Source organism: Sturnus vulgaris, chromosome 10 (genome assembly GCF_052056855.1).
Source record: "Sturnus vulgaris isolate bStuVul1 chromosome 10, bStuVul1.hap1, whole genome shotgun sequence".
NCBI classification, from domain to species: Eukaryota; Metazoa; Chordata; class Aves; order Passeriformes; family Sturnidae; genus Sturnus; species Sturnus vulgaris.
The window spans coordinates 1,918,501-1,944,719 of record NC_142252.1 but is presented as its reverse complement, the minus strand read 5'-3'; the positions used below and the strand labels follow the sequence as shown (position 1 = coordinate 1,944,719).

The window sequence follows — 26,219 nt, the reverse complement described above, 5'->3', positions numbered from 1 at the left end:
GTGATCTGCAAGGATAATGTGACTCCTGCTGTGCCATCACAGATACCACAGCCCCCGGGCAGCAGACCGACTGTACGACTTGCCTCGGAGTTATCAATCGACAAAAAACCCCCATCTCCCATTCCATCACCTCTCACTTCAGCTCAGAGCAGGGGCAGCACAACCAGCCCCTGGCACACAACAGCTCTGCAGAGCAGGGAGCCACACAGGCAGGCAGTGGGGAAAATCCCCTGTGATCCCCACTGCCACACAAGGGAACACTAGAAAAAACCTGGTGTGGGGCAAGAGAAGGCTCAGAAGGAACAAAGCTTATTCTTACCTGCCCTAGAGCCAAGAAATCAGCTGAAATTAGGCACATGAATATCCCTGAGTGTAAAGCAGAGAGATGGAAGTATTTGCAGCAGCTTTTCTGTGGGTCTGTCTGAAGGCAGACACCCAGCACAGGCAGTGCACAGGGGTAAGATCAGCCCTGTGCTGTCTCCACACCACTGAGATCTCCCTTCTCCTCTCATCCAAAATCACTGCCAAACCAGGAGAATGCCCCTGTTGGCAAGCCAGAGTCCAGAGGAGTTCAGGGCTCCTGCCCTGAGCAGCTGCTGCTGCCCATGCTCCACATTTGGCCTTGGCACATCTGGCTGCAGCTGGAGGAGCTGGCAGAGGGATTTCCTTTGTGGATTGCAGGCTGCAGAAACTGGAGTGTCTCAAGCTGAGAGAAAGGACGGTGTCTGGAGGATGTTGGGAAGATATTTCTGATAGGCACTGAAAGGTTGCAAGGAATTAGGAGGGAATGAGGCTGAAATGGAGTTAGGGTGCTCAAGAGGGTGTGACCAGCTGCAGCACTTCCAGGAAAGAATGCCTAAGGAAGCCAAGCCATGGAGCACGAGCCTGGGCACAGCTGGAGAAAAGGCAACACGTGCTATCAGCAGAGCCCAGGACACCAGGAGCTCAGAGGGACACCAAAGGGGGCTGGGAAAATGAGGAGCAGACTCTGTGAACATCCAGAGCTGCGTGGGCAGCAGAGGGACTCTGGTGATGCACTGAATACATTCTTTTCTGCTATAAAAAGTGCCAATATCTGAATCCAAAGGCATCGACAGCTTCTGAGACAGCGCCAGAAAATGAATATTTAACTATTTTTTACTGGTAAGCAATACCAAGGGAATGTTAATAAAGAACAGAAAATGAAATGTGGGTTCAGAGCTCACAGCCACAAGAAGAGCCCTGCCCTTTGAAATGTTCAGCTGCTCCCCATGCCCCAGACCCTGGAACCAATGCTGTCCTGGCTCAGCCACGAGGGTCTCCCTCCCAAGGGACCCTGCCCAGCACCCTCTCATGTCCCCCCAAAAAATTCACATTGGAGACTGCTGAGATCTTCAGACAGCTGACTAAAGTGCCCAGGAATTTCAGATAAAAACAAGAGATTTTGAATACTGCATGGATTCTTGCTATCTATTGTGAAAATGGATCACTGTACTAAGTTTTCTGCGAGAAAAACCTAAAAATAAATAATCATAATAATAATAAAAAAGTCCCAAATCCTCAGGCTGAGACATTGCCCTCTAGAGAGGTCAAAAGAGATGAGATCTGAGAAAATGAAAACTATGCTGGTATTTATTCACATGGCACAACTAAGGTAGTTTGAGAAAATGCCCTGAAATTTGAACACTTCTTGTAAGCCATTGTACTTTAAAATCGAGGCTGTTCACAGATTCTCCTCTTTTAAAACAGAATCTTTTTTAAAAAAATTTCAGTAAGTCAGAATGTTTCATTTCTCAGCCATAATTGCTAATCAGGAAGATGTGATACAATCTGCTAAATCTCAAGAGTGCTAAGATATGAAGGGCCTTTAGCAGTGGTACAGGTAATTAAGTTTGTTATGATTTTCTATATATTCTGCTGCAGAAAATCTGATTGTTCTTTTGGCAAGGGGCCATGCCTGTTCATCTTCAAAGATGACCTGTTTAAATTTTAAAATAAATATTATTTAAAATTGGAGGTAATTTTATTTTAATAGACCATACAATACCAATGTATGTTCTTTGTTTTGCTAATATACCACTGCATTGAAAATTTGTCTGATATTTTAAATACATATTCAAAAGATGGAAACACTAAAGGCAGGTGATGTTAACTAAGATGACAGATCCTGTGGAGCTCTATTAACATATTGGCATACTAACAGTCTGGAATTTTATGACTGGTTGTAGTAAAGGGGAAGATTTGAAAAAGAGGAGAACTTAGCATAATTTTTTCCTAATTATTGGTATTTCTCTGCAATTTCCATGAGACATTATGAGAAACAACGACTGTGGGAGCACTCCAGGGATTCTTGCTAGCTGACAGCAGAAAGGGAATGTTATTTTGGAAGGAGTTAGGGGCTCCCCATTTCTCTGGAGCTGGAGGGAATACAAACCCTTTGTGCCACTGCTTGGAGTGTTCCACAAGGAACCAGAACTACCCTGAGACCCAAAAAATGCCACGGGTGTTTAATATCTCCAGCTACTCTGCAGAGCTACTAAAAACTCTAATTATAAGTCAGCTCAAAGGTGATTTATTTCATTAAACAGAAATCTACACACAGCCCGACCTTAAACCATGATCGTTTCAGCCAATATTCAAAACAGAACCGTGCTCAGTGCCATTAATCCACACATGCTCACACATCTGCTTCCAGCCAGCACATCCAATTAGTTTTCTTCCTCAAGAAACTGTCTCAAGTGAAGCCCCCAAGAAAGCCCTAACCACATGCATCTCACCACTTCCTGAGATTTACTCCCAACATTATTTGACAAGCTATTAGACTGAACTGGAAAAAAAAAGATGAGTGCAACCACGCAGTTGCTTTACTGTATAGACAGCTGCTTAGCAGCTAAATCAAATTAAAAGTATCTGACCAATTCTCATGTAGAGACTTTGTTAATTTACAGGCACAATTTGGATTTTTGGAGAATGCTTCCTGTTGTCTATTTTGAAATGATACTTTTGCTTTGGTAAATTGTATTATTGAAGTCTCCAAATCTAACAAATATGTTAAAAATAAGCCAGACATCACTCTTGGCACACAGTATTATTAATCAGCTATCATTTAACTTCATCATGTTTGTGTGTTTTTCCTAAAAAGTATTCACTTAAGGCAATAATCAAAATAAATTTATCTACACCCTGTAACAACCAATTTTCCTTAGCACAGACTAACACATTTGCACTACCTTAGCCCAATGAAGAATTTAAAAAGAAGTATTAATGCAGCATTTTAAAAAAAAAGGTGTGAGCTTCCCAGGGATGCAGTTATTACATTACCACCTACAGCCTGGGAGTTTAGCTGTCATGCTTTTGATGATGGGCATTTTAAGGCATTAATGCTGGGCAATTTTCTCCAAATTCCTTTCAGGAAAAATCTCCTTAAGCTCATAACATCTTAACACTTTCCAAGAACAAAAGCCTTCCGTTCTAAGAGAGCAGAGTTAATGCAGCATTTGTGAGAAGTGACTTGCACGAGACCCCAGGAGAAAACAGATTACACAGCTGCTGATTCTGTGGGGGCAGGTAGGGAGGCCAGGCAGGGAGAGAGTGCCTGTGTGACCATGGCCATACAGCTGTGCCATGGCCAAACAGCTGTGCCATGGCCATACAGCTGTGCCATGGTCATACAGCTGTGCCATGGTCATACAGCTGTGCCATGGTCACACAGCTGTGCCATGGACACATAACTCTGCCAGGTGTGGCTCTGCCAGGTGTGACTCTGCCATGGCCACCCAGCTCCATGGGCACTGCCAGGGCTTGGTGTGGCCCTGCACATGGAGAGTCCCAAAGAGGAGACTGGCATGGAAAATCCTTCTGTCTTGGAAGGGAATTTATGAGCACATCCCAAATCGCAGGAATCAATGAGATTTGTGACGTGGGTGAAGGGAAAAGAGCAGAGGACCTGAACACTCGGCAAGGGAGGATTTTTGACTATTTACCTTCTAAACCTGCTGGCATTTACCCAGCAGCTGTGACCAGTGTGGAAAAGGATCATTGCAAAGACTTAACCTTAAGGCTCTTTCAGGGGAACACAGCAAACACTGAAAAGTTACCTGCACCAAAAACCAAGGCACAGATCTGTAAAATAAGAAAAGATACACCTGTGCCCGTGTTCCAGCCTTCTTTTTAACACAAGGGAACAAAGAAAAAAGGATCTTTATTTCATAATAGTCTTCTGCTTTTAAAAAATTACATTAGCAAGGTATATAATCCATAAATCCATCTAAAAAGAATGCACGTGGAAGAAAGGGATTGGATTTGATGATATAAAATATAAGTGGTGGATTACATTGCACTCCAGTGTCAGCAGAACATAAAGGATTTCAAAGCAATGATTTGATTTTTAACAAGATGCAGAGAGTTTGTCCATGGTTAGTCAGAAGCATTGTACTTTACATAAATGCCTCACAAATGGTGACACAGTAATTACAGCACCAGAAAATGGCCACTATCTGTCTGCTCTGCACTTCACAGACTAAATAGAGATTTCATGCATAATGAACACACTTGTGTTAGTGCAATTCACTTTCTCAATATTATTTTATAAGGTGAGAATAATATAAATTTGAAATCCTTATTCAAGTGTTACATCAATTTTATCACGAGTTACATTTTTAATAAAATGCAACTTTACTTGAAGTACACATAATGTTTGCATAATCTGTGGAAGAAAATTGGTACTCTAGGAATTTATAATTCGCTTATTTCTTATAAGGCCTTTTGATGTATTCTGCAGATTGACAGGGTTTCAGTGTATTTATACAGACAGAAAAATATTTTCTGTGGTCGTGTATTTGCTCCTTTGAATAGACTTCTTTACAGTTTGCAAGGCGTTTTCATATAGTTTGCAAAAATAAGTTTATGATTTATCTGCAGTTTAAAAAATTCATTTTAAATCTTCTTTGATACAATACACTTCCAATTTTTGTTGTGACACAGATTATGCAAATGTGCTCGACAAAGAGGATGCAAAGTGATTTTAAAGCACAAGTTCAGCTGACAGTGCCCAGGCTGCTGGGTGAACTCAAAAGGTCTGGGGATTCAAAGTCCCATGGATGGACATTGATTTCTTGGGGCTTTTCTTGGATTCACGGGGAGGCTCCCACTGGGCATTTCCCAGTGATGTATTTGGGAGTGATACCCAACCACTGCTGTGTCCCCATTAGTGTCACATGTCACACATCCTTTTCAATTACTGACCTGCTAACATGTCAGGACTCTGGAACGTGATTAAAGTGAGTTTTTTTTTCACAAAGCTCTTTTCGGTTCGTGATATCCACGTGGAGTTTATGTGGAGGCTTAAATCAGCTTGGAGACAGCCAGCACCTTCCTACTGAATGTGGAGGACTGCACATCCAGCAGAGTCCCTGGAGCAGGACACAACCACATGGGGATGCTGCATTCAGAGGAATCTCCCCAGTGCAGGGATCCCCTCTCAGCACCAAGGGACCTGAGCAGGGAGCTCTGCTCTGTGAAAATCTGCATTCCCAGCCCCATGGGCTCAGCAAACCACAGGGAACAGCACACGCCAGTGGCTGTGGGCTGGAGAGAGAGAGAGGAGGGAATTCTTCCATGTGCAGCCACTGAAACTGTGGAGGCAATGACTGGACTGCAAGTGATGCCTGAAGATTTTAGCGTTTTTAAATCCTGTACTTCAGTAGTGCATAACTCCAAACTCCATATAAAGTGTTATTTAACAGTCTTCACACTTTGGTCAGACAAAACAATTTCTCTAGGCCTGAGAGCCAAGGACACCCTACAGCCTCAGGCCCCAAAAGTATAAACTAAAGTGAATTGGGGGGAGCAAACTGGGGGTAAATGACTTCATTTCCTGGAGCTGTAATTGGAGGATTAACCCCTGATATGTAAATGGACCAAACTTATATCTGTCTGAAAAACTCAGCCCATTGTCCATTTTGGGTGTAGCCTCTGAGGCTTCTGACTGCCCTGGGTGTATCTATTGAAGGCTTTCATAAATACCCACTTTATTCTCTTAACCTTGTCCAGCCTCTGTTCTAGGGAGCCACCCCAAGGCATCACAGGAGGTGAGGCTGCTGAGAAGCTGTCTGGCTTTCTTACAGGGCAATATTCCACCCTGTCTGAGGGGAAAACCACATAAACATGTGACAGTGCCAACCACAGAACTGCTGTGCAGCTACAAGAAAAGCCTCCAAACCTGAGGCTTGGAATGTGACACAGCCTCATGACTCGGTGCCTCTGCTGACGCTCAGGGCTTTTCTTCTGCTTTGGAAAAGCAAAAGCCAAGCAGCACCTGGCTGGTTCCACACTCCAGTGCTTCCCTTGCAGGGCTGGAATGAAATCTGCAAGGACAGTGGATGGAGAGGCCCTGGCAGGCAGGGATAAGGCAAAGAACTTCCAGAAAAATCCCCAAAGGTCCATGGAATGAACACAAGTGCAGCAGGCAGTGACCAGACTGCCTGGAACACAAGGATGTTTCTCACACCACAGACTCAATAAAAGGAACAAAAGGATGTTCCCATGGCTTTAATAAAAAAAAGGTAGAGCTTCATGAAGAAAGAAAGAAAAAAACTTTCTTCCAGTGAACATGAGTAGTTGGTCATTTTCAAAAATAGTAATTTTTTTAATGTGTGAATATAACATGAATATTTCAATTCCCAAGACTATTCTGCAGTACTTTTTATGATGAGTGATAAAATGTTGCTGGATGCAATTGTACTAAACTATTGTAATGGGATTCTGTGCTTGAAACTGCAATGGAGCTGTATCCCAGATTTGGGGCTGCATCCCAGTTTTGAGAGGATGCTTTATTATCAATAGCAGAGTTTCAAATGCAGTCATGACCTCTGTAAATTAGATAAATCAGGATACTAAAAAAATGACAGTGTCACAGTTGTTTAACCTGAACCAATGGAATTTCTGTGCTTTGGCACAGGCCAAGCTCGTTGCTGCAGATCACTGTGGGCAGCATCTTTGTCAAAAGATTAAGCCAATTAAGTCAAAAGCAAAATCCCCAGTGATAATTACTGGGTCAGAATCAGTCCAAACTCCCCCATCTTTTTTTTTTTTTTTTTTCTGGCCTTTGTATTCTTGTGTTTTTAGAATGCAATGCCTTTAAATCAAGAGGAAATTTCTGGTTAAAATATCAAGCTTGCTATATATACATTATAATTATTATTTTAATAAAAGCTATATATTATTTGCAGGGGGCAAAATATTCCAGCTTGAATCAATATTTTTCCCTTTTGTGTTCAAAACCTACATAAACATCCCCTGAAATTAACATTCTTCCAACTGCATATGTACAACAAATGTTTCCATTTTTCAAAATGAAACCTTTTCGATAGAGAAACAAATTTGTGGTTTGTTTTTTTTTTTAATAGGAAGAAAACTGCTTTTCCCCCCATCAGCTCCACTGTTTTTCTATTGTGTGAGAGATTTATCCTGATGGAGTTTAGCCCAGGGCACTGTGCTTGCCCCTCCACGTTCAGGTTACTGCCAATGTTCTTTGTGCTGCCTGTCACAGCAGTGTCCTGCCTGTGCTGCAGCTCCATACATATTTAAACAGGCTGCTGCTTTACAAGCACATGTTCAGAAGATTTCATCTAATCAAATTTTAAATAGGAAATTACTTGTCTGACTTCACATCAGAAAGCTATTCCTTTCCCTGCTGCTCCAGACTGGGTTATTAGGACTTCACTGCTAAATGGTCAGCAGTGTGTCTGAGTCACCAGTCTTCATTCTGGGCTAGAAATATCAGATGATGATTTATTACTGGGCAGTTGCAATGCTGCAGTAGCAAATTCTCTTTAATCTCTTTAATTTGGAGAGGAATGGCAAATAGTTTGGAAAGCTGAGAATTTCTAAGGTTCTCTGTGCAAGGAACAGCTTTATCAGTGATTTTGGTGTCTCCCTCCGCTTCCTGGTGATTCCAAGAGGTTTTCATGCCCACACTGACCCAGTTTTGCTTATCTCTGTGAATTAACTGCTAACTGTGGGCAGCAATTCCATGGGAAATGGGCTAAAGCTGTGATGGTGAGAGTTTTCAATGACTTTTACAAGTAAATCGAATAAATTTTGAAAGAGTAGTTGTTCCCTTGTGTGCCCTCACCACTGTTTAACATTCCTAGCTCACCTGCACCTCAGGTGGGAGGTTATGACCTGCACAGTGACAGAAATGGTACTGGCTGTATATTCAAAAGTTGGAGTTTACTCCCCAGAATACCCAGTCACCCCTTTCACCTCTTCCATTTCCCATTTCCCCTACAGGGCACCAGGCCAATGTGTGTCACCCTTTTTGGGCACTGGAGCTGCCCAGGCAGGCTGCTGGTGCAAGGGAGGTTTGCTTGTGCAAATCACACCTGCATCAAGAATGTGCATCAGTTCAGAAAGCATTAAAGCAGGAAATGGACTTACATCTCACTGAAGACTAATCTGCAAACTTGATCAAATTGTTTATTTAGAAGATGAGCAAACTAAAGTAACACGACATACCTCAAGAGATTAAAAAAAAAAACCAAACCAAAACAATTTTCATTCAAAGAAAGAAATACCTTTTTGTCATATTCAACGTTTGGTTGGTTCTTTATAGTTTTTTATTTCAGAAATAATTCAAATTTGGCTTGACAAACTATTAGGCATTCAGAGAAGAGCAAGCACACAATAGGTAGATTAAAGAAGACAGCTAAAGAACATTAGAAAATCTGTCTAAATCCTACAAGACAGGAAGACAAGGAAAGATAAGATTTTCTGATTGTGATATTCAGAAGGCAGAATCAGGAATAGAATATAATTTGGAAAAAATAAAAGCTTCTGATGCAAGTAAACACGAGGGGCAGTTACTGGAGGCAAACAGAGGAAACCAGACTAAGAGCAGTGTTAGAAGTGCTGTAGGATCTTGCAGCCAGCTGACTTTTCCACTACTGAGAATTAGGATGATGCTGACCCTCAGTCATCCATCATTTAGGGGCTTCATCCTCTTCCTGCAGATTCAGGCTCCACACTTCAGCACCTCATATAACCCCAAAAAGATTTCTAAATTCCCTCTTTTGCAAGTTCAATCTGCTTCCTGAGTTTGGGGCTACTGGAGGATGTCAGAGCCTAACACACCCCAAAAGGCCTCTGAAAGGTCTCAAATGTCCTGTCAAAGTGGAGATTTCAGGGAAATAATACTTGGCTGCTTTCAGGGTCAGAAATAAACACCCTTAAAACCAGCAGACAGGAGACACTGTGGGATAAACCAGATGCAAAATCACCTGCTGAGGAATAATGTGCTTAATCTTTGAACACTTTGCAGGGAAAGTATTTAAGTACATGCAAGATCATCAGCTGGTTTAAGTTATTTTAAAGTACCTTGATCTCACAGCCCTATAAATTCTTGATCTTGTTGATATGTCACACACTTTAGCCTGAAGTTCTGTTCTTTTTGTAGTAAATCGAGTCTCGAGTACAGAGCAGTTGTGCTGTGCTCTCTGTTACTGTAAAAATAAACTGTGCTTTCTTTCAGGGTACTGTTTTGATCCTAAATTTCTCAGCTGAGACATTCTGATGGCATATCTGCTGGCTTCGGGCACAACAGAACTCTTTTAAGGACTGTTATTTTACCTTAAAATGGACAATCAAGGAATAGAAAACCTCCAAATGTGCACCTGGTGCACTCAAGGCAGCTTCTCCCCAAAAGCAAAGACAAAACACTCCCAAGAAACATTGGTTAAAGAGAGGGAAGGAGGGAGGGAAAACAAACCAGAGCAGTTCTTTTCCTCCTCTAAAAGAACAGTGACTGCTCAGGCTTTCCTTATCAATCATAAAACAAGGGAAGGTGACAGCAGGGAGAGACAGAAAGTGTATTTTCATGTGGCAGTAACTTTCAGTTCTATTTCCAGTGCCAAGCAGCTGCACTACCTGCCTTTCACTTGTGTGCAATGAGAGATGACAGAGGGCTTCTTAAAGCCTTTAAGGTGGAAGTAATTCATAACCTTCCCTTCATTAACCTAGCAGAATTTCTCTTTGAAAGAAACAAGGCCCAGGGTTTGATTTTAGCATTCTCCTTCCTTGGAGAAACGTGAGGAGGGGAAGGTGGCAGAGGTGCCATGGGTGCAGCACAAGGAGCTCTGGCCAGGTGAGTGTTCTTCCCTCGTGTGGCACAAAAACCAACTGGCAGGTGAACACTTTCCTTGGACTTGCAGGATTGTTTTGATAACTTCTGATCCAATGGCATTAATATTTTAAAGGGAGCTTCCATTAAATGATATGAGTTATCTGCTTTGGAGCAATTTGAAGGACCTTTCATTGTTAACTACTCTTAATTAATTTTATGGCATTTTGGGGGCAGATTGCCTTAGCCTTCACATTTATCTTGGTGACACAACCACAATATTTGAGCTCTCAGGGGAATTCCTTGTCAGAAGGATCTAAACCACACATCTCCTGAGAACTCTGTGTGAAGGACTGGCTTTATTCTCTCTTTAGCTTGGCCTGTGAGCTCTGGGTGCCAGCCTGCTCCTTGCAAATGACATTCTCAGGAAAAAGCACCACAACTTTTGGGGTCTAAGCATCCACCTGCAGAGTGCTCTCACAGCCTGAATCAAGATGTTCTGCTTCAAGTGTTTAGCAATGCCATTTTTCTTAGAAAGCCCTCTTTCCCATATTTCAGCCATCAAACACCAAGTTGCTTCATTTTGTTCTTGCTCTTTGTGGTTTGACTACGGTCCTGTTTGGGACCATTCAGCTTTGTGACACTTCTGTTTAAAAGAAATCCTTTTTATTAATACCTGTGAGAAATGCTACTGAGTGGGAACTCATTGGAAAATGACATCAATGAGTTTTCAGTTTAGGGTTGTTTTCAAAACCCAGCCTAGAAATAGATGTACACACAGAATTCCTCCTGTGGAAAGTAACCAGATAAAATACTGCTCACAAGGGCAGTGAAAATTGTTGTGCTCTAATAAGTGTGTTCAGGGGACAGAGATTACTGGTAATATTTTTAATAGGAAGTTGGTAAAAGTACATTCCCCTTCAGTGATCTCCAGTGCTGTCCCTGATGGCTGCTTAGACAGAACTGCTGCAAACACTTAAGCCCCAAATGTCTTTATCTTCATCTCTCCAATGTTTAATTTCCTCCTACAGAACATGCATTGGAAGACTTAGGGTACCCTAAGCAACTAAAATGCTTTACCTTTTAATTTTGTCTAAATGGTGCTAAGATGACCAGAAATGTGCTGTAATTTACATTTCTCTGGTGAAATGGTAAAATTGCATTTCCCCAATTACCATTTTACCTCTTGGAAGGCACCAGAGATAGCACCAAAGCTGTTCAGAGAGTCACAGAGGTCTGTTACTCCTCTAGCTACTGCTCTGATCAGCACCAGGAGAAATTCCTGCAGGGAACATGTTTATCTGGTCATGCAGAAAGTCATTTCTACAACTTGGCAAAAACTGTCTTGAATGGATCTAAGCAGGAGCCCTGGTGGTGCTGGGAACTCTCACCTCAGGTCCAGGAGTGAGAATCTAAAGGAACTGCAATCCCATCCCTTTACACCTCAAACTGTCATGTAAATGCTGGGGCTGAAAAGGTTGAGGAATGATTCTAAGTCTTCTTCTGTTCATTCCAGTTAAAATTATACTGTGTAATGCAGAACACTAAATGACAAAAAATAACTTATTCTTTATTGGCAGATTAGAAAATAGTTTTACCCAGGGACAGAGATAAGGAAACCTCCTTTTCTCCCCTTGGAACACTCCCTTCCCTTCTCTGAAGCCCCTCTGATCCCAGCTGCACAGAGCAGAGCCTGCAGGAAATATCAGTGTCACCCAAAGAATTTCTCAGCCAAGTGCACCCAGGAGGGAACATGGGACACCACTGTGCCACCAAATAACTCATCTCAGGACCAGACCTTCCCAAGTTCAAATAAACAATCAAAAATCTCTACTTTTCATTTGAATTATTTCGTTTTCTCTGGTTTTCTCTGCTCCCATTTCTCTTCCCAAGCTGTATCCTAAAGCAGAAGCCACAGTCAGAAATTTGGAACTACCATTCACTCTCCCCCACACGTGAAGACCCTGGCAGGGTTTGCTTCTGCTCCCCTTGACAGGGGCTCACGTCTCTCTACCACCCCAAATGGAAAGCATAAGGTGGGGTTCTCCTGAAATACCAAACTTGTATAAGGGTTAACCTGTTACTGAGCCTTATACTGCTCTGAGGACAGCATGAGGCATTCACACGGAGGGCAATCTAGGAATTTACAGGCTCTCTAAAAACAGAGTTGGAGATAAAATGTCTTGAGCAACAAAAGATGTAGAAAAATGGCTATGCAAGGCAGCAGGGAAGGGAGGAGGTGTGATGGAGAGGTTTCTCTAGGCAGGAAGACAGAAGACACTGAAAATGCAGCATTTCTGTGAGCCAGGATCATCTGTGAGGACATGTGGCAATGAGAAGCTGATGAGCATGGCTGACTGCCAGCAGATATTATGATCTCAGAATATTGATGTTTTGTACTAATAATTACAAAATCAGCAGCTGTACAACTGTGTATTTAGATAAATACAAGTGTAAGTGCATCCTGTGACACGGTGAATGGAAATGAAGTATGATTAAAATGACAGGTCATACAGTCATACTGATGCCAAGAAAAGACAGACAAGCTGGGAGAATGATAACATAATAATGCATTAAAGAATCTTGATATTCAAAAGGAAAAAAACTGATAATGAAAACATTTATAAGCAGTCAGAGAAATGCATTAACTTTCCATTGCTGTTGGAAGCAGACACAGATCAGACAGATGACAATAAGAAAAAAGAAAATTTACTTGTCTGCACTCGTAAAGGCATACTGGGGCAAAAATGCATCCCTCTCATAAGCCCTAAATAAGAAATCTACAGTCAGGATACTCTGAAAGATAAGCAGAAAAATGGGGATTGTCTACAAAGCCAAGAGTTGGAATCATATCATCTGAATGTTCCAAGTAGATTTGTTACAGATTCCCACCCAGGCAATAATCTGTGACAATAAAGCAGGATGCCCAACTGGGATGTCCAAAATCTGAAAGCTCTTGTTAAAGGGAGGGAGCTTCATGAAGGAATTAGGAAGAAGTACAGAAGAAGATGGTAACTGGGATTAGGTAAGCATTTGGCAAAAATCACAGCAATAAAACACATTTAACCCACAGTCATGGTCAGAGTCTGGCTGGGATGGCCCAGGATGCATTAAGTGACAGACATGACTGAAAGTATTGCATAAAACCTGCAATGCCTGAGGGTCAGCACTTGTGATTCCATGGACACCCACTGCTTTGGGGATGGGGCCAGCAGAAGCCTGTCTCTGTGTGGAACAAGGCAGTGAGCCAAGAGAAAGGAAAACTCCACATTTCCATGTCCCAACCATCTTCAAGGCATGTCAGAAGGAGTGGGGTTAACACCTGTCCCACCTGAGCTTTTCGAGCCATATACAGAGTCTGACCTCAGACAGGTGACTCTGCAAAGACTGAAGTTCAAGTACAGCAGACATTTGGGGCTGTGTGCTCTGCTCAGTGCACGAGGGCCCAAGGATGGACTAAACTGTCTTGTCCTGCAGCTGTGCTGTTTGCTTGCCCTGCCAGCCAGAGCACAGCTGCAGTCCAGCACGAGCTCCACTCCCTGGGACTGTGCACAATGGCTCCTCCAGACAGAAACTTGGATTAATTTCTGTCTTGCACTGGCAGTGTGAAACATCCAGCCCCACACAGAGATGCAGGAATACCTGGGATTCCCCTGCATGCAGGTGTGCTCATGGACTGATGAGCCCAGAATGGTGTCAGCACAACCTTCTCCACCACAATCCACACAACTTCCACACAGCTGCTTGGGCCTTGCACTAAACACAGGTTTAAGCCTGCCTGTGGCCTAAACACTTCCTCCACCTTTGTTTAGGAATTAATTACCTCATGGTTTCCCTGAACTGACACCTAATGTTGGTTGCCATTGCTTGAGTGGGGCCTCATCACAACACAGAGCTGGGAATTGGAATTCCTTGCACAAGCTTCCTTCACTTTTTCTCCTCTAGAAAGGAGGCAGCAGAGGCTCGACCCAACGTGGATCTGTTGCTGCTCTCTTTCCATGAGCAGCAGGACACTCATTCCTGTCCCTCAATCCTGCAGGGCACCGAGCAATCCCTGCTCTTCTCCAGCAGCACCACGTCCATGTAAGAACAAGGACTCACACTGCCATCAGATCCATCTAAGGCACTGGTTCTGTGAGCAAAGCTCAGCCTAAGATGCTGCTTTGCCCTTCTGCCCAGAAACCTGCAGGACTGCAGCAGGGCAAACCACAGAGCAACTTCCCCATCCACGCTCAAGATTTATATGGCTGGCTTTCCTCTTCTTAAATCTCTCCTAACAAAGCTTTGTTCAAAGATGATTCACAGATGTTGTCATTAAAAAGTTGGTACTTGCCAACAAATAACACATGGGCCTGCTTGAGAAACTGCTGTTCCCACAGCTTTCCCCAGGAAGAGATCCTCGGGGTAATTGGTAAGGCCTGTGAGAACAGGACATTATAAAGCATCTCCTACCAGCCATCATTTCTGAAGAGACTCCTGGTTTCCTGAGAATTTATCTTGTTCACGTAAAAATCACTTGGTTAAACACACGTGATACAGAATAGATAATTAAGCCCATTATCATTTAAAGAAGTGCTGATCTTTTCAGGTAACAGTGAATGGGTCAAGCAAAGATTTACTTGCAACAAAGATAATCTAAATCTCGGCACTAGCTAATAGACAGCCATGTATCTTAATTACAGACATAAAATAAAAAGATTAATTGATATGCAGGCATGAGTCTCAAAGGCCAGAAGGTGACAAACAAAAGGACAGGACTGGACTGTCCACTGCAGGATGAGCTGAACTACAGAGATAGCAAACCCCAAGCAAAAGGGAATAAAAAACAGAAGAGAGAAAAGGGTGTTACAATGAGCTGGCTGGAATATACACACACAATCACTTCTGTGCTCCCCCACTCAGGACAGGCTGAAATCTAAAACCCAGGAGCCCAGCCCTCTGCTAGCAGCTTGGAAAAGCACCGTGGGGAATCAGCAGTGCACCGTGTCTGGGGTAATCTTTATGAATAGCTATGAACAGAAATATCTCACGATGGTAACCCACATATTGATGAAATTCTTGGCCATTTATCAGTAAGGAAAAGGCTTTTTTTTTTTTTTTCTGGGAGGTGGAAAGAAATGAGCATTCAGTAGATTTTTGAAAACTAAAAGCAATCTCAGTCTTGCAATGCTCTCAACACATAGAGCAGTAAATACAATTTTCATACAGTTTTGAATAAATGACAGATGTAGTACATATTTACAACAGTCTCAATTCCACAATTTAGAGACTGACATTGAAATATTTTCCTCTGTTTTTCATGGGCCTGTTGTTAAAAGCACGACTGCTCTGCCAAAAAGTCTGTGTTTGGAAAGGCTTTTATTTGTTTTTTATTCCTTTAGTTCTGCTGTGTGACTCTGTGCTCCCACATGCCCTGAAGAGCCCAGTGGTGTTTCACAGCTCCCATCTGTGTCCCCCCCACACCTGTAAGGGACATCCCCACTGACTTCACCACCCTTCAGCTCAGGGCTCCATTTGGGATGTAGCTTTAGAGCCAATTCACCACTCGATTTCCAGGCAAGCAGGGAATGGGCGATGCTGTCACATTCCACTTCCACTAAATAATGGCAGGATGGACTGCATGGGTTTGAAGCTTAGGAAATCCAAGTTCACAGGCTGTACCACTGCCAACATCATCTCACAGACATGCAGCAAGGGGAAATTCAACTAATCTCGTGTTTGTTTTTCTTTAGCATTCTATTAAAGCAAAGCAGCTCCATAATGAGATTACTGCATTTTATCTCTTAATTGTATCCAGATATGGAAAAGAGATTTACTGCCAGTGGCTTGTATACAGTACAATATTTTAAAGCTAATTATGCTAGAGCATTACTATTGTCACACAATGAAATACTTATTCTTCTGTTATGAATCAATACCATTTTCTAAAATTTATTGTAATTACCTTTTTAATTGGATATACACCCTGCTAAATTCTGAAACAGCCAGTTATATAAATATAATTCTTTTAAATCCAGGATGATATCAGCATAAAATAATTTAATTAAACAGATTGCAAAAAAAAGGAGAAAAAGTGACATTAAGTAGCTTTCCATTATTAATGTCAGCTGAAAGTCAAGTCTCGAAAGCATTCGAGTTTTTATTTTTGAACTCTGCCATTGTCCATGGAAGCATGCATACACATCCTCCCCAAATGGTGCATTAATAGTTCGATTGTTCATTGAAGACTACCAAGCACCTGGCTTTTGTTTCTATTACTCCTCACAGAAAGGAAATCCTATTACAGTATTTATCTTCCTAAATCCCCAGGGTCTCAAACCTCTACAAGTCTTTTCTTCGCTTGTGGATGAAATAGAGTAAACAATTAAATAGTTAAGCAAAGAGTTCTAAAATAACATTGTTTCCTAGTTCCTTTGTTCAAAAATATTGGTGAGCAGATGGTGAAAACCTCGGCTTGATCTGTCAGATGTAATTCCTTACCGAGTTTTAAAAGCAGTGTCCCTGTGTGATGATACCCTGATCATACAGGCCATCAGTGCAAACTAAAATGCAAGTGTTTCTAAGCTGCTACTGCACTTACCTGGAACACTCTGCACACATTCCAAAGCACATCTTTAAGCTTGCTTTTCCTGAACAAATATTCACAATATGGACAGCTGAAGTCTTGACCACAAGTTGATCACAGCATGTTTGCAAATCTTACCTGAGTATGAGACACCTCCTTCCCCTCTCCACTCAGTGGCAAAGGGACAAGGAAAAGACATTTGTTTATCTCAGCAGTTCAAAACCTACCTGAGCTCCAGCCATCCCAACGAGCATCGTTTTCAGCACTCTTATACCTGTATTCCATGTATTTGCACATCCAATCCACATCATATTTACACTACAGTAAATTAAACCAGTTATATTTTGGTGAGGTAATATGAATCAGAACTTAGAGATCAGGTAAACCAATAATGCCAAGTATTTAGAAACATTTGACTTCTTATTATGTTACTGAAAGGATTTAACCACGTATTATATTGCCAATATGTTGGTGGAAGTTGTTAGATTCTGAAGTTGATTCTATACTTGATGACATATTATCCAAGTAATTTAATGAATAAATACTGCAGAATGCAATATCTGTGACTATCAAGAAATTTCATTTAACCAGCAATTCACCATTAGGGGAAAAACCTCCTATGTTTTTTTCAAGAATATATACATTGAGCCAACTCTGGATCATCCTTCAGTGTCATTCTGCAATAAATAAAGGTTTATGTTAATGCTTAGCATACTCTATAAGGTTATCAATTTTCTATTTATCTGAAGAGCCCACATTATCTAGGAAGGCTCTTCAGCATCCCTGTGATCCAGATTTCATTGCAGACTTTATTCAGTCTACATTTAAGTCTTTTATCTGCATGCCAAGTGTTAAATTATATTGGGTTGCTGTCTGTATCATTCTATTTTTACTGCAGCTCTTCACAGATTAAGATTCAAATCCTTAGAATTTAGTAGGATTTTGACAGCAATTCAAGCAGTGTAAGTCTTAGCTCTGTCCACTTAATTGTGACACAAATTTCTCAGCTCTCTCAGTGCCTGCAGAACTGTATTTACCTGCTGTGTGCATCCTGTCCCCAGATCCTTGGCAGCCATCCTCATCATCACAGTCTCCACTCGACTCCATCTCCTGGCTCCTTCCACCCCCACTGCCAGCATCTCGGGGCCCCCATCTCTCCAGCTTCAGCTTGGCCTTCTCAGCATCCAGCTGAAATGGAAGAAGTGACAAACCAACCATGGTCAGACTATTCACACAGTTCCTACCCCTGCCACTCATCTGGCTGATACAACAAACACTTCCCCATGCACTTTCCAGAGCAGCTCCTCCAGTTGGAGGCTGTTTCTGGCAATGGCATTCAGATATTTTGAAATAACACACTATGCAACCAAATGTTCTGCACCAGGGGCACTTACCAAACTTTTAATTGGAAACATCACATGTACCAGTACCACCACAGGGAGTGCTGCTCCTACAGCTTTTCCTTTGCCTACCACACTCTGGGGAACACTTGTTAGTGCTGGTACAATGTGCCAGCTGCCCAGGCACTCGTTTTGAGGGATTTACAGCTGACAAACTTCACAGCTGAGGGCATTTGCTCCTTTTCATGATGGGCCTGATCACTTGGAAACCTTGCCCCTGGATAAGGCTTTTAAGATGCTGCCATTTAAGATGCCTGTTCCAACTGCAAGCTGTGCATTAGATTTCACTTGAAATATTTCCAGGACTGAGCACAGAGTAAGAAAACGTTTTCTAAAATAAATCGGAATCTATCACACCAGGTCATGCTTGTTCTAACAACATATTACCTCCCAAAACTCAGATTTTTGATCTTTAGATAACTCTTTCTCCTGCTGTCACCACAAACAGTTGTCTACTATTAGCACTGTGGAAATAAATGATTTTTCAGCTCACTGGTAGTTCCAAAAGATGAAAAAATCTCATTTTCTTGAATCTAAACCCAGCCTGTGCAGGGCACACGAAGGGCAGCACTATCTGGGAAAAAAAACAAACAAACCAAATGCCTTAGATTAATAAATTGTGTTATAAGGCAAATATTCATCAAGCAAGGATGGTCCAGGAGAAGCCTGAACCTTTGCCCCACACCTGAGGAGCACGGACCAAATGGAAAGCCTCTGTACTGCTCTCAAAGCCTCTGCACTGCTGCCAGATTGTGCATCTATCCAATATCCTTCACAAAAGATTCTTCCTCCAAAGTACTCCAGATCCATTTCAGGCTTTGTGATCTGCTTCATCCCAGAGGACTGATTATTCTTGGTACTGAGCAAAATGTACTTTGAAATGTTACACTTTGGAGATTCAGACTCTAAAAAGGAGCTGTTCTGGGAGCTGTGGGTGAAGTGGAGCACAGGACTAACACAACTGTATTAACTGGGCTGAAAGGGTGGTGATGGATGCAGCCATTTCTCTGGAGTGGGAAGCTTTGTGTCACAGTCTCCTTCTTGTTCAGGTGCTGGGAGCTGCCATCCTCCACTCCAGGGCTCACAAATGCTTGGAGCAGCACAGCAGATCCGGGTCTGGGAAACAACAGATGCCAACTTCTCCAAGGCACAACTCGGGAAATTCTGCACCCTTGCACTGAAGAGCTCAGTTTGCTCCTTCTGAAGACACAAATAACTGCACAGTGCAGTAGAGAGAGCAGTAAGTGGGAGGAGAGGGTATGGACTCGAGTAGGGGAGCACACTGAAAACTCTCTAATTGTTTCTGCAAATCTGTTTTTTATAAACAAGTTGCCTAATGTTGAGCCTTGCTATTCACAGCCATAAAGACAGATGTCATGGCAATACAAAACGTTTTGTTAAACAATTGGAAAATTTTGCCTATGAGGGAGAAAGATAACTCAGTTCTTTCACAAATTTATTATGTCCTGACCATATTAGAAAAGATTCATTCATTCTTAGTTATAATTCTTCAGAATGAAAAGAAATGGCTAAGTGGCAAACAGAACAGACACAAAATTTAATAAAGGCTTTTAATGACTGTTTGCAAGTCAGAGCAGAAATGTTTACTGCCTGTTAAGGCACTCCTTCTTTGCAAAAATCTGATTTCATTCATTGCCCATGGCTTAAATCCTGATCTCTGCTCAAAACAAGCAATACTTGAACAAAATGGGCCCCAGCTCCAAGGAGAAGCTGAGCTCTCCAGCATGGTGCACTGCAGCATTTCTGGGTCCTGGTGCCTCCACTGGAGCAAGAGAGGAGCCCAGATCCCATCTCCTCTGTATCTCTGAAGGTGCATCAGCCCTTTCTTGGCTTGTCACCAAATTACCCAGAGCCCTGACACCCAGCTTCACCATCACCACATCAGCTCAGGTGAGACCTACCAAGCCTTTTCACCTTGGGTGCCCTTCCCCAGCCTCTTCACAAACAGGGCTTTTATGTCCTGTGGTTACCACTCACCGAGAACAACTGACCAGAGCCTGACTTTGTGCATCAGTAATGGTTTATCTGTAAATAAACTCATTCCAGGAGATGGGATAGCTCTCACTTCAGTGAAGAGCTGCAGACACACAGAGCATCCCTGCTGAGAAGGCAATGTCACCATTTCACAGTGACTTGTGACCCAGCTTCCTTCTCTTTTCCAGATTTGGAAGGCACAGCTCTCCTTTGGCTACTGCCACAGGACTCCAGTGACATCAGTGTTTCAGGGCAGTAGCAAAGCTTATGCCAGCCCTTATGCCATGTCCTAATCTCCTTTTTTTCACAGAATGAAAGGAACCTGTCTCAAAGGCCTGAGACTGCATCCTGGAGGTGTTTAAGAACAGCCTGGACGTGGCACTCAGTGCCATGGTTTGGTTGATGAGGAGGTGTCAGGTCACAGATTGGACTTGGTGATCTTAAAGGTCTTTTCCAACCTAGCTCATTCTGTGATTCTGTGAAAATAGCACCCAAGATCATAATGGAAGACATTAACCATCCCTTTTGACTCTCTGGTCCCAGGGGCTGGGTGTGGGCAGGGAATGCCTGCTGTACTTTGTGGGACTGCAGAGGACCTGGAGGTCACCTGCAAGTTCAGGTCATCTTCAGAGACAGCCTGGCAGACACAGATCTGTTAAAAACCTTGAACAATTCTCCAGGCTGCTGCCACCAAGCACAAATCCTCCTTCTTCCCTGATGGCTGTGGGCAGAACCAGAGTCCCTTGCCCCTATTTAACCCTGGGGAGCAGAGACTGGAGTCACATGTGGCAATTCTATGACTGCTTAAGAGCCACTCTTAAAAACACCTCCTTTTGGTGGCTCTTTCCCTGCCAGCTGACAAATGATGCCATCCAGCCACCTCTGACAACTCTGCACAACAGCTCCTGCCTGGGAGTGCCCTGCTCTGGTGCTGAGCATTGATGCCTCAGTTAAATAATTGCAATGAATTTCAGGCAGGGCCCCAGAGCTTGTGCCTTTACCTTCACAAAGCACAAGATACCTGCTGCCGAAGATTCCAGGGAATACTGGAATCTTAACAGCTTAAAAATTAAGTCTTCAAGTTTTGGCCATATGTGAAAGATGATTTTTTTTTCCCCCTCTTGAAAAGGTTATATAAATAGATCAGTAAGATTTGTACAGTCCAACTGGAAACTGACTCAAATCAGGAATTTCCCCAACTCCAATAAGCTTTGGATCAGGTTCATAAACCTCTGAAGGGTTTCTGAGAAACTATATACTGCTTCTGAGGGGAAGTTTTAGTGTCTATCTGACTCAGCTGAAAGGTAAAAATCGCACATTACTATTCAGCTCTGAGTCAGACACAGGTGACTCTCCTGCATGGATTTTATTTATTCCACCAAAGGTCCCAACCTTAAGTGACATTAAAAAAACCGAAATTCTGCTGACACGAGGTTTTCTGGAGAGGAAAGAATTCATATGAGAGTGGCTCCTGTTTTTCTCCCCCATTAATACTTCATCATGTAGCACATGCATTCCCAGTCACATTAAAGAGTCCTTCTGACTTCAGAGGCTTCAAACACACAGAACCCCTGAGCTCTCCACGAGCCCAAGCCTAATTCTCACTCTGAACACAGGTGTGGCAGAATACAAATTCATTATCGTGGTTTTTCATGAAGCCATGTTCCACTTGAATACTTCCACACCTTAATTAAATAATAGCTGCTTCACTCCATGAAAACCACTGTAGAAAAAGGTGCCAATTTCTATTTGTTTCATTGCCCAGTCTATTTGCTGAGGGGTCATATATGCATGTGTATGGCTTCAAGCTGTAGGATAATAACCCCATTTCATCAGAAAATAGGTTTTAAAATTATATTTTACACCAGAGTTTCAGGCTTCTCAGGTCGCTGAACACAACAATGAAAATATTCTCTTTGAATAAAGCCACTTAAAAGTTGTGTGCTTGGAATATTCAGAGACAAATTCCATCGAATGGTTGTTCCAGAGGGATTTGTTAATTAGTTTTCTACATGACAGATTGCACTGGGAATCCTTTTTCCTTCTGAAGAGTCAGCTCTGAGGTGAAATGTGACTTGTGTCCACTCACCATGTAAGCACACATATCACACATATCACTTGCTGGTGTTTCCAGTGGGAGGAAAAACCAGCTGATTATACACTGCATGTAGAAATTAAAAGCTAAGCATGATTTTTTCTCAAGGTACTTACACGTAGCTGCCTTTTTAAAAGTGCTCTAGTGACATAAATATGATTTGCAGAGACAAAGAGTTTTGCCAGCTTATGCACAAATAATGCACAAAGCCTCATCTTGAACAGACTCATAAATGACTCAATCCTTCCACTCATTTCTTTAAAAATAAAAATAAAAAATCCTTTCTAAACCATTATTAGGTCAGAAATGACTACAACTGGAAAAGACAATGTGCCTTTGTTTTTGGCCTGCTATATACATTTTTTGTTAGGAAAATGACATACTGCTTTAGGCATAAAGCTGCATTTTACTGGTGCCTTGTGATTGAGCAGATGTTCTGTCATTTCACAAAACAATAGCAACATAACAAATTTTAGACATAACTGCCATATATATGCTTATTCCAAGTGGGACCTCTCTGAGATAACATTTATGGGTCATTTCCCTCCACATATGCTCTTATCTCCTTTATAAAAGCATTTGGCAGTTGCTTTTGTTTCTTCTTTTCATGTTATCTAGCACTCATATATTACAATGTAAGTAAGGAAAATAAACTTATTTAGCTTCAATTTTGTCAGACATTTTCTTTAGTTTGTTCTTCCTTTGTCTCTATTTCCCAGAAACCCAAAAAGACTCTATTTCACAAACCCCTGATGAATTATCCCCTTCTGGTTTCTCCAGAGGTAGCTCCTAAATCCCCTTTTTAGCTGAAGGGAACAGACACCCAACCCTCTGCAGCAACCAACACCCCCAGCCTTCCTTCTGCTATTTATTCAGATCCTTCCAATGACCTTTCATGACACATCCTGCTCTACAAGTCACCTGCACACATTACAATAATTCAAATGAACAGCTCTACATCATTTATGGGGCACGCTTATGGGCTGACAATGGCTTTGGAATTTTATTCATGTCCCTGCAGACCAGACCTTTTCAGCTTGGGAACTGGACCAACACTGGCAAATTCCTTTGTTCTGTGGTTTTCTCTCCAGCCTAAGCACCTGACACTTACATACACTGATATTTGTATTTATTGTCTATGCCCATGCTCCTAGAATATATAAATATATTTATTTTATATGCACTGAAGGGGAAGGCTCTCTTGAAGCACATGGAATCGTGCTAAGTGCAAGTCTCAGAAAGTGGGGCCCCCCAACACCCTTCTTTTGCTCTCTGCCTTAGTGTACCTCCACTCAAGCTACACGTAAGAATTTCAAAGTTCTTTTTCCATCTTTTGGCAATTTTTTCCCCAGATTTCTTTTATTTGTTCTCCCATCAAGTTTCTCAGAATAATCCTACCCTCTCTGTATTGGTCTGGGACACTGCAGCTCCCCACAAGAGCCACATTTTGGATAAACTGCAGAAATTAGTGGTTGAGCAGGACAGGCTCACAGACTGAGCAGCAGGAGGGTCACAGTGACAGGGAGCTTTCCTGGGACCCCTCCATGTGGCAGGGGAAATGACACAGCTGCTTCTCATGTTTTACCCATGTTGTTTTTCATCTTCTGCTTCATTCTGGAATGATTTTGTTCCAAATATGTTGATTATTTGACCAACCCTCCCACTGTTTGTGAGCATCTCCAGTATGAGCTGTACATCTTTTGGGAAGGGCAAGACTTATTTTCAGATTTTATCCATCTTTTTTAAGCCCAAAAAGCTGTTGGAATTGCTGTTTTGATTTGTTTTGACTTGCTTTTATTCACATCCAATCACTAAATTACTGCTTCCAGAAACAGCATCTCTTTTCCTACAATAGCTTTAGATTCTTATGGTTTCAGTGGAAGTTTCTTGAAAATATTCCTTTATTTTTTTCTGTGTTTCCCTCCTAATTTTATAGCCCTAGCTTCTCCACACATACTTTCCAATCCTCTGTCATTGAGGCTTTGTATTTGCCCAAGTCTATCTCCACTTGTGATTCCTTTTTGTTCTCCTGGTTTATGCACATTGACTCATTACCCTCTTCCTGATATTTTTACTGCCAGGTGACGAATCCACACTTTCACTTATCTTTGACTACTTTCATGTCTTCTCTGAGTCCTTCCTCTAACCTGGCTGTGTCTCTGATTTCCTGGATATTCCACTGCACATCCATACCCCAGAGCAGAGGAGCTAAAAGCATTTATTTCTTCCTGGTTGGATCGCAAATGTTTCAGCAGGAATCTAAAGACGGTTTTTAGAGATTCACTTTGTTACACTGCACAATTAATGCTTCTATTTTTGTAGTTTATGGTTTTTGTTTTCCAACTGCTTATTCAAAGTGAGCTAGGAGACTGCTAGCACTAGGATCAGCTTAATATTCACTGAATTAAATGACACAAGCTACAAATGTTCTTTTATTTACTGAATCCACTGTGAAGGAGCAACAAGAATGTGTACTCACAAAATCTTAGCATAGTAACAGTTTGGGTAAAATGTCACCCAAAAAGCACCAATTGGGACTGATGTAAAGTGAGCACAAGTTTAAAAAAAACTTATTCCAGTTAATGATGTGGCTTAAGCTGACGTTAAAAGAGAAGAAAGAAAATTTTATTTCAATTCAGCAAGTCAATTGGGGAAAAGGAGCAGCAGACACCTCTCCTTGATGTCTTGTCTTGTGTTGGGCTGTAACTTTTTGGTATTTTGTGATGCACTGAAGAAGATCCTTCTGATCTGCCTAACTCAGACACAGACATTGGCTTAGTCCCTGCCACAGGTGTGAATTTCACCTTTACACACAAAATGTAGCCTTAGTGCTGCCCAAAAACATCACTAGCTTTTTAAGTTGCAGTACGTGTAGTTTGAAAATAGAGCATATGGCTAAAAAATCTGTCGTGTTACATTGAAGACTCCCTGCATCTTGTTAAGGTAAAAAAAAGGTAAACAATTGCAATAAAATCATAGTAATTTGTAATACAAATACAACATAAATGTAATTATTAGTGAGGAATAGGTAATAGTTGCTTACAAAAGACCTTTGACTCTTCAAAATAATTCACTTTGGGGGAAAAAGAAAACCTTTAGACGGTTACTCTTCTGCAAAAATAAAATCTGCTTACAAAAGACCTTTTACCCTTCAAAATAGTTCATTATTTGGGAGAGGGTCTGTTTGCTACAACAGCTTCAGAGGCAGATGGTTTCTGGGAGTGCCCATAAGGTAGTGAGAATGACAGAAAAACCCCAGAAGTTTGGTTTAAAGATTAAGAATGTAAATGACTGGAAATAGCAGGTATATCTGTCTCTTTTCAGTGGGTTCTTGCTTTCCCCTCTGTGCATGATATTCACTCCAGGATGGCTCAAATTCCAGGTTTGGTATAGATAAAATATACTTGAGAAAACACAAAGCACAAAGAAGACTGGGAGAATATTACAAATATTTCCCAGTATGTGGTTGTTGTTGGGAAAAGGTATCTCACCTTTCCCTTAAATGCAGACATCTCTGAGAATAAAAGAAGTATAGAAAAAAAAAGGTGGAAACAGGCATTTTAACTATCAGAGTGGTGAGTTTTGGGAGCAGCCTCCCACGAGGAAGGTGGGGACAAAAATTCTCAAGCATTTGCAAGACCTGGCTAAATAAATCCATGAGGGGAGTTGCCTGTGATGTCAGCATGTGGTATTTCAGGAGGCCTCTTCCACACTTCTATCCTCTATCTCTACACTCCACTGGTTTCTAATATTAGAAAATCGATTTGTAAAATCACAAACCAGAACTACCCCCATTAGCACTTAGGAGTGGGTTTTTCTCCTTGCTTCTCTGATTTCTATGTGGAAAATTGTGTCCACCTAGCAAATTATGTCCATTCTTTCTTCTAGGCTAAGAATGAAGCCTCTTAATTGTGCCTGAAGTCAAAATGCGGTTCAAAAAATGTATTAATTATTACTGGGGCTTAACCTGGTTTACAAATGAGCTCTGACTCATCAGGGTTTAGATGTCTAATAATAGCCAAGGACCTGGTGTGTGATCAGACTCGGGAAGTGCCTGCAATCAGCAGG

At 41.9% G+C, this 26,219-nt stretch overlaps 1 protein-coding gene across 1 annotated transcript in view; it reads right to left on the bottom strand.

The window, feature by feature from the left end:
• Positions 1–26,219, bottom strand: part of LOC106849591 (glypican-5-like) — a 322,712-nt gene that overhangs the window by 67,377 nt on the left and 229,116 nt on the right. The window contains exon 8 of the mRNA XM_014870294.2: positions 17,699–17,849. Within this exon, the coding sequence (XP_014725780.2) occupies positions 17,699–17,849 (151 nt within the window). The remainder of the gene's footprint in view (positions 1–17,698; positions 17,850–26,219) is intronic.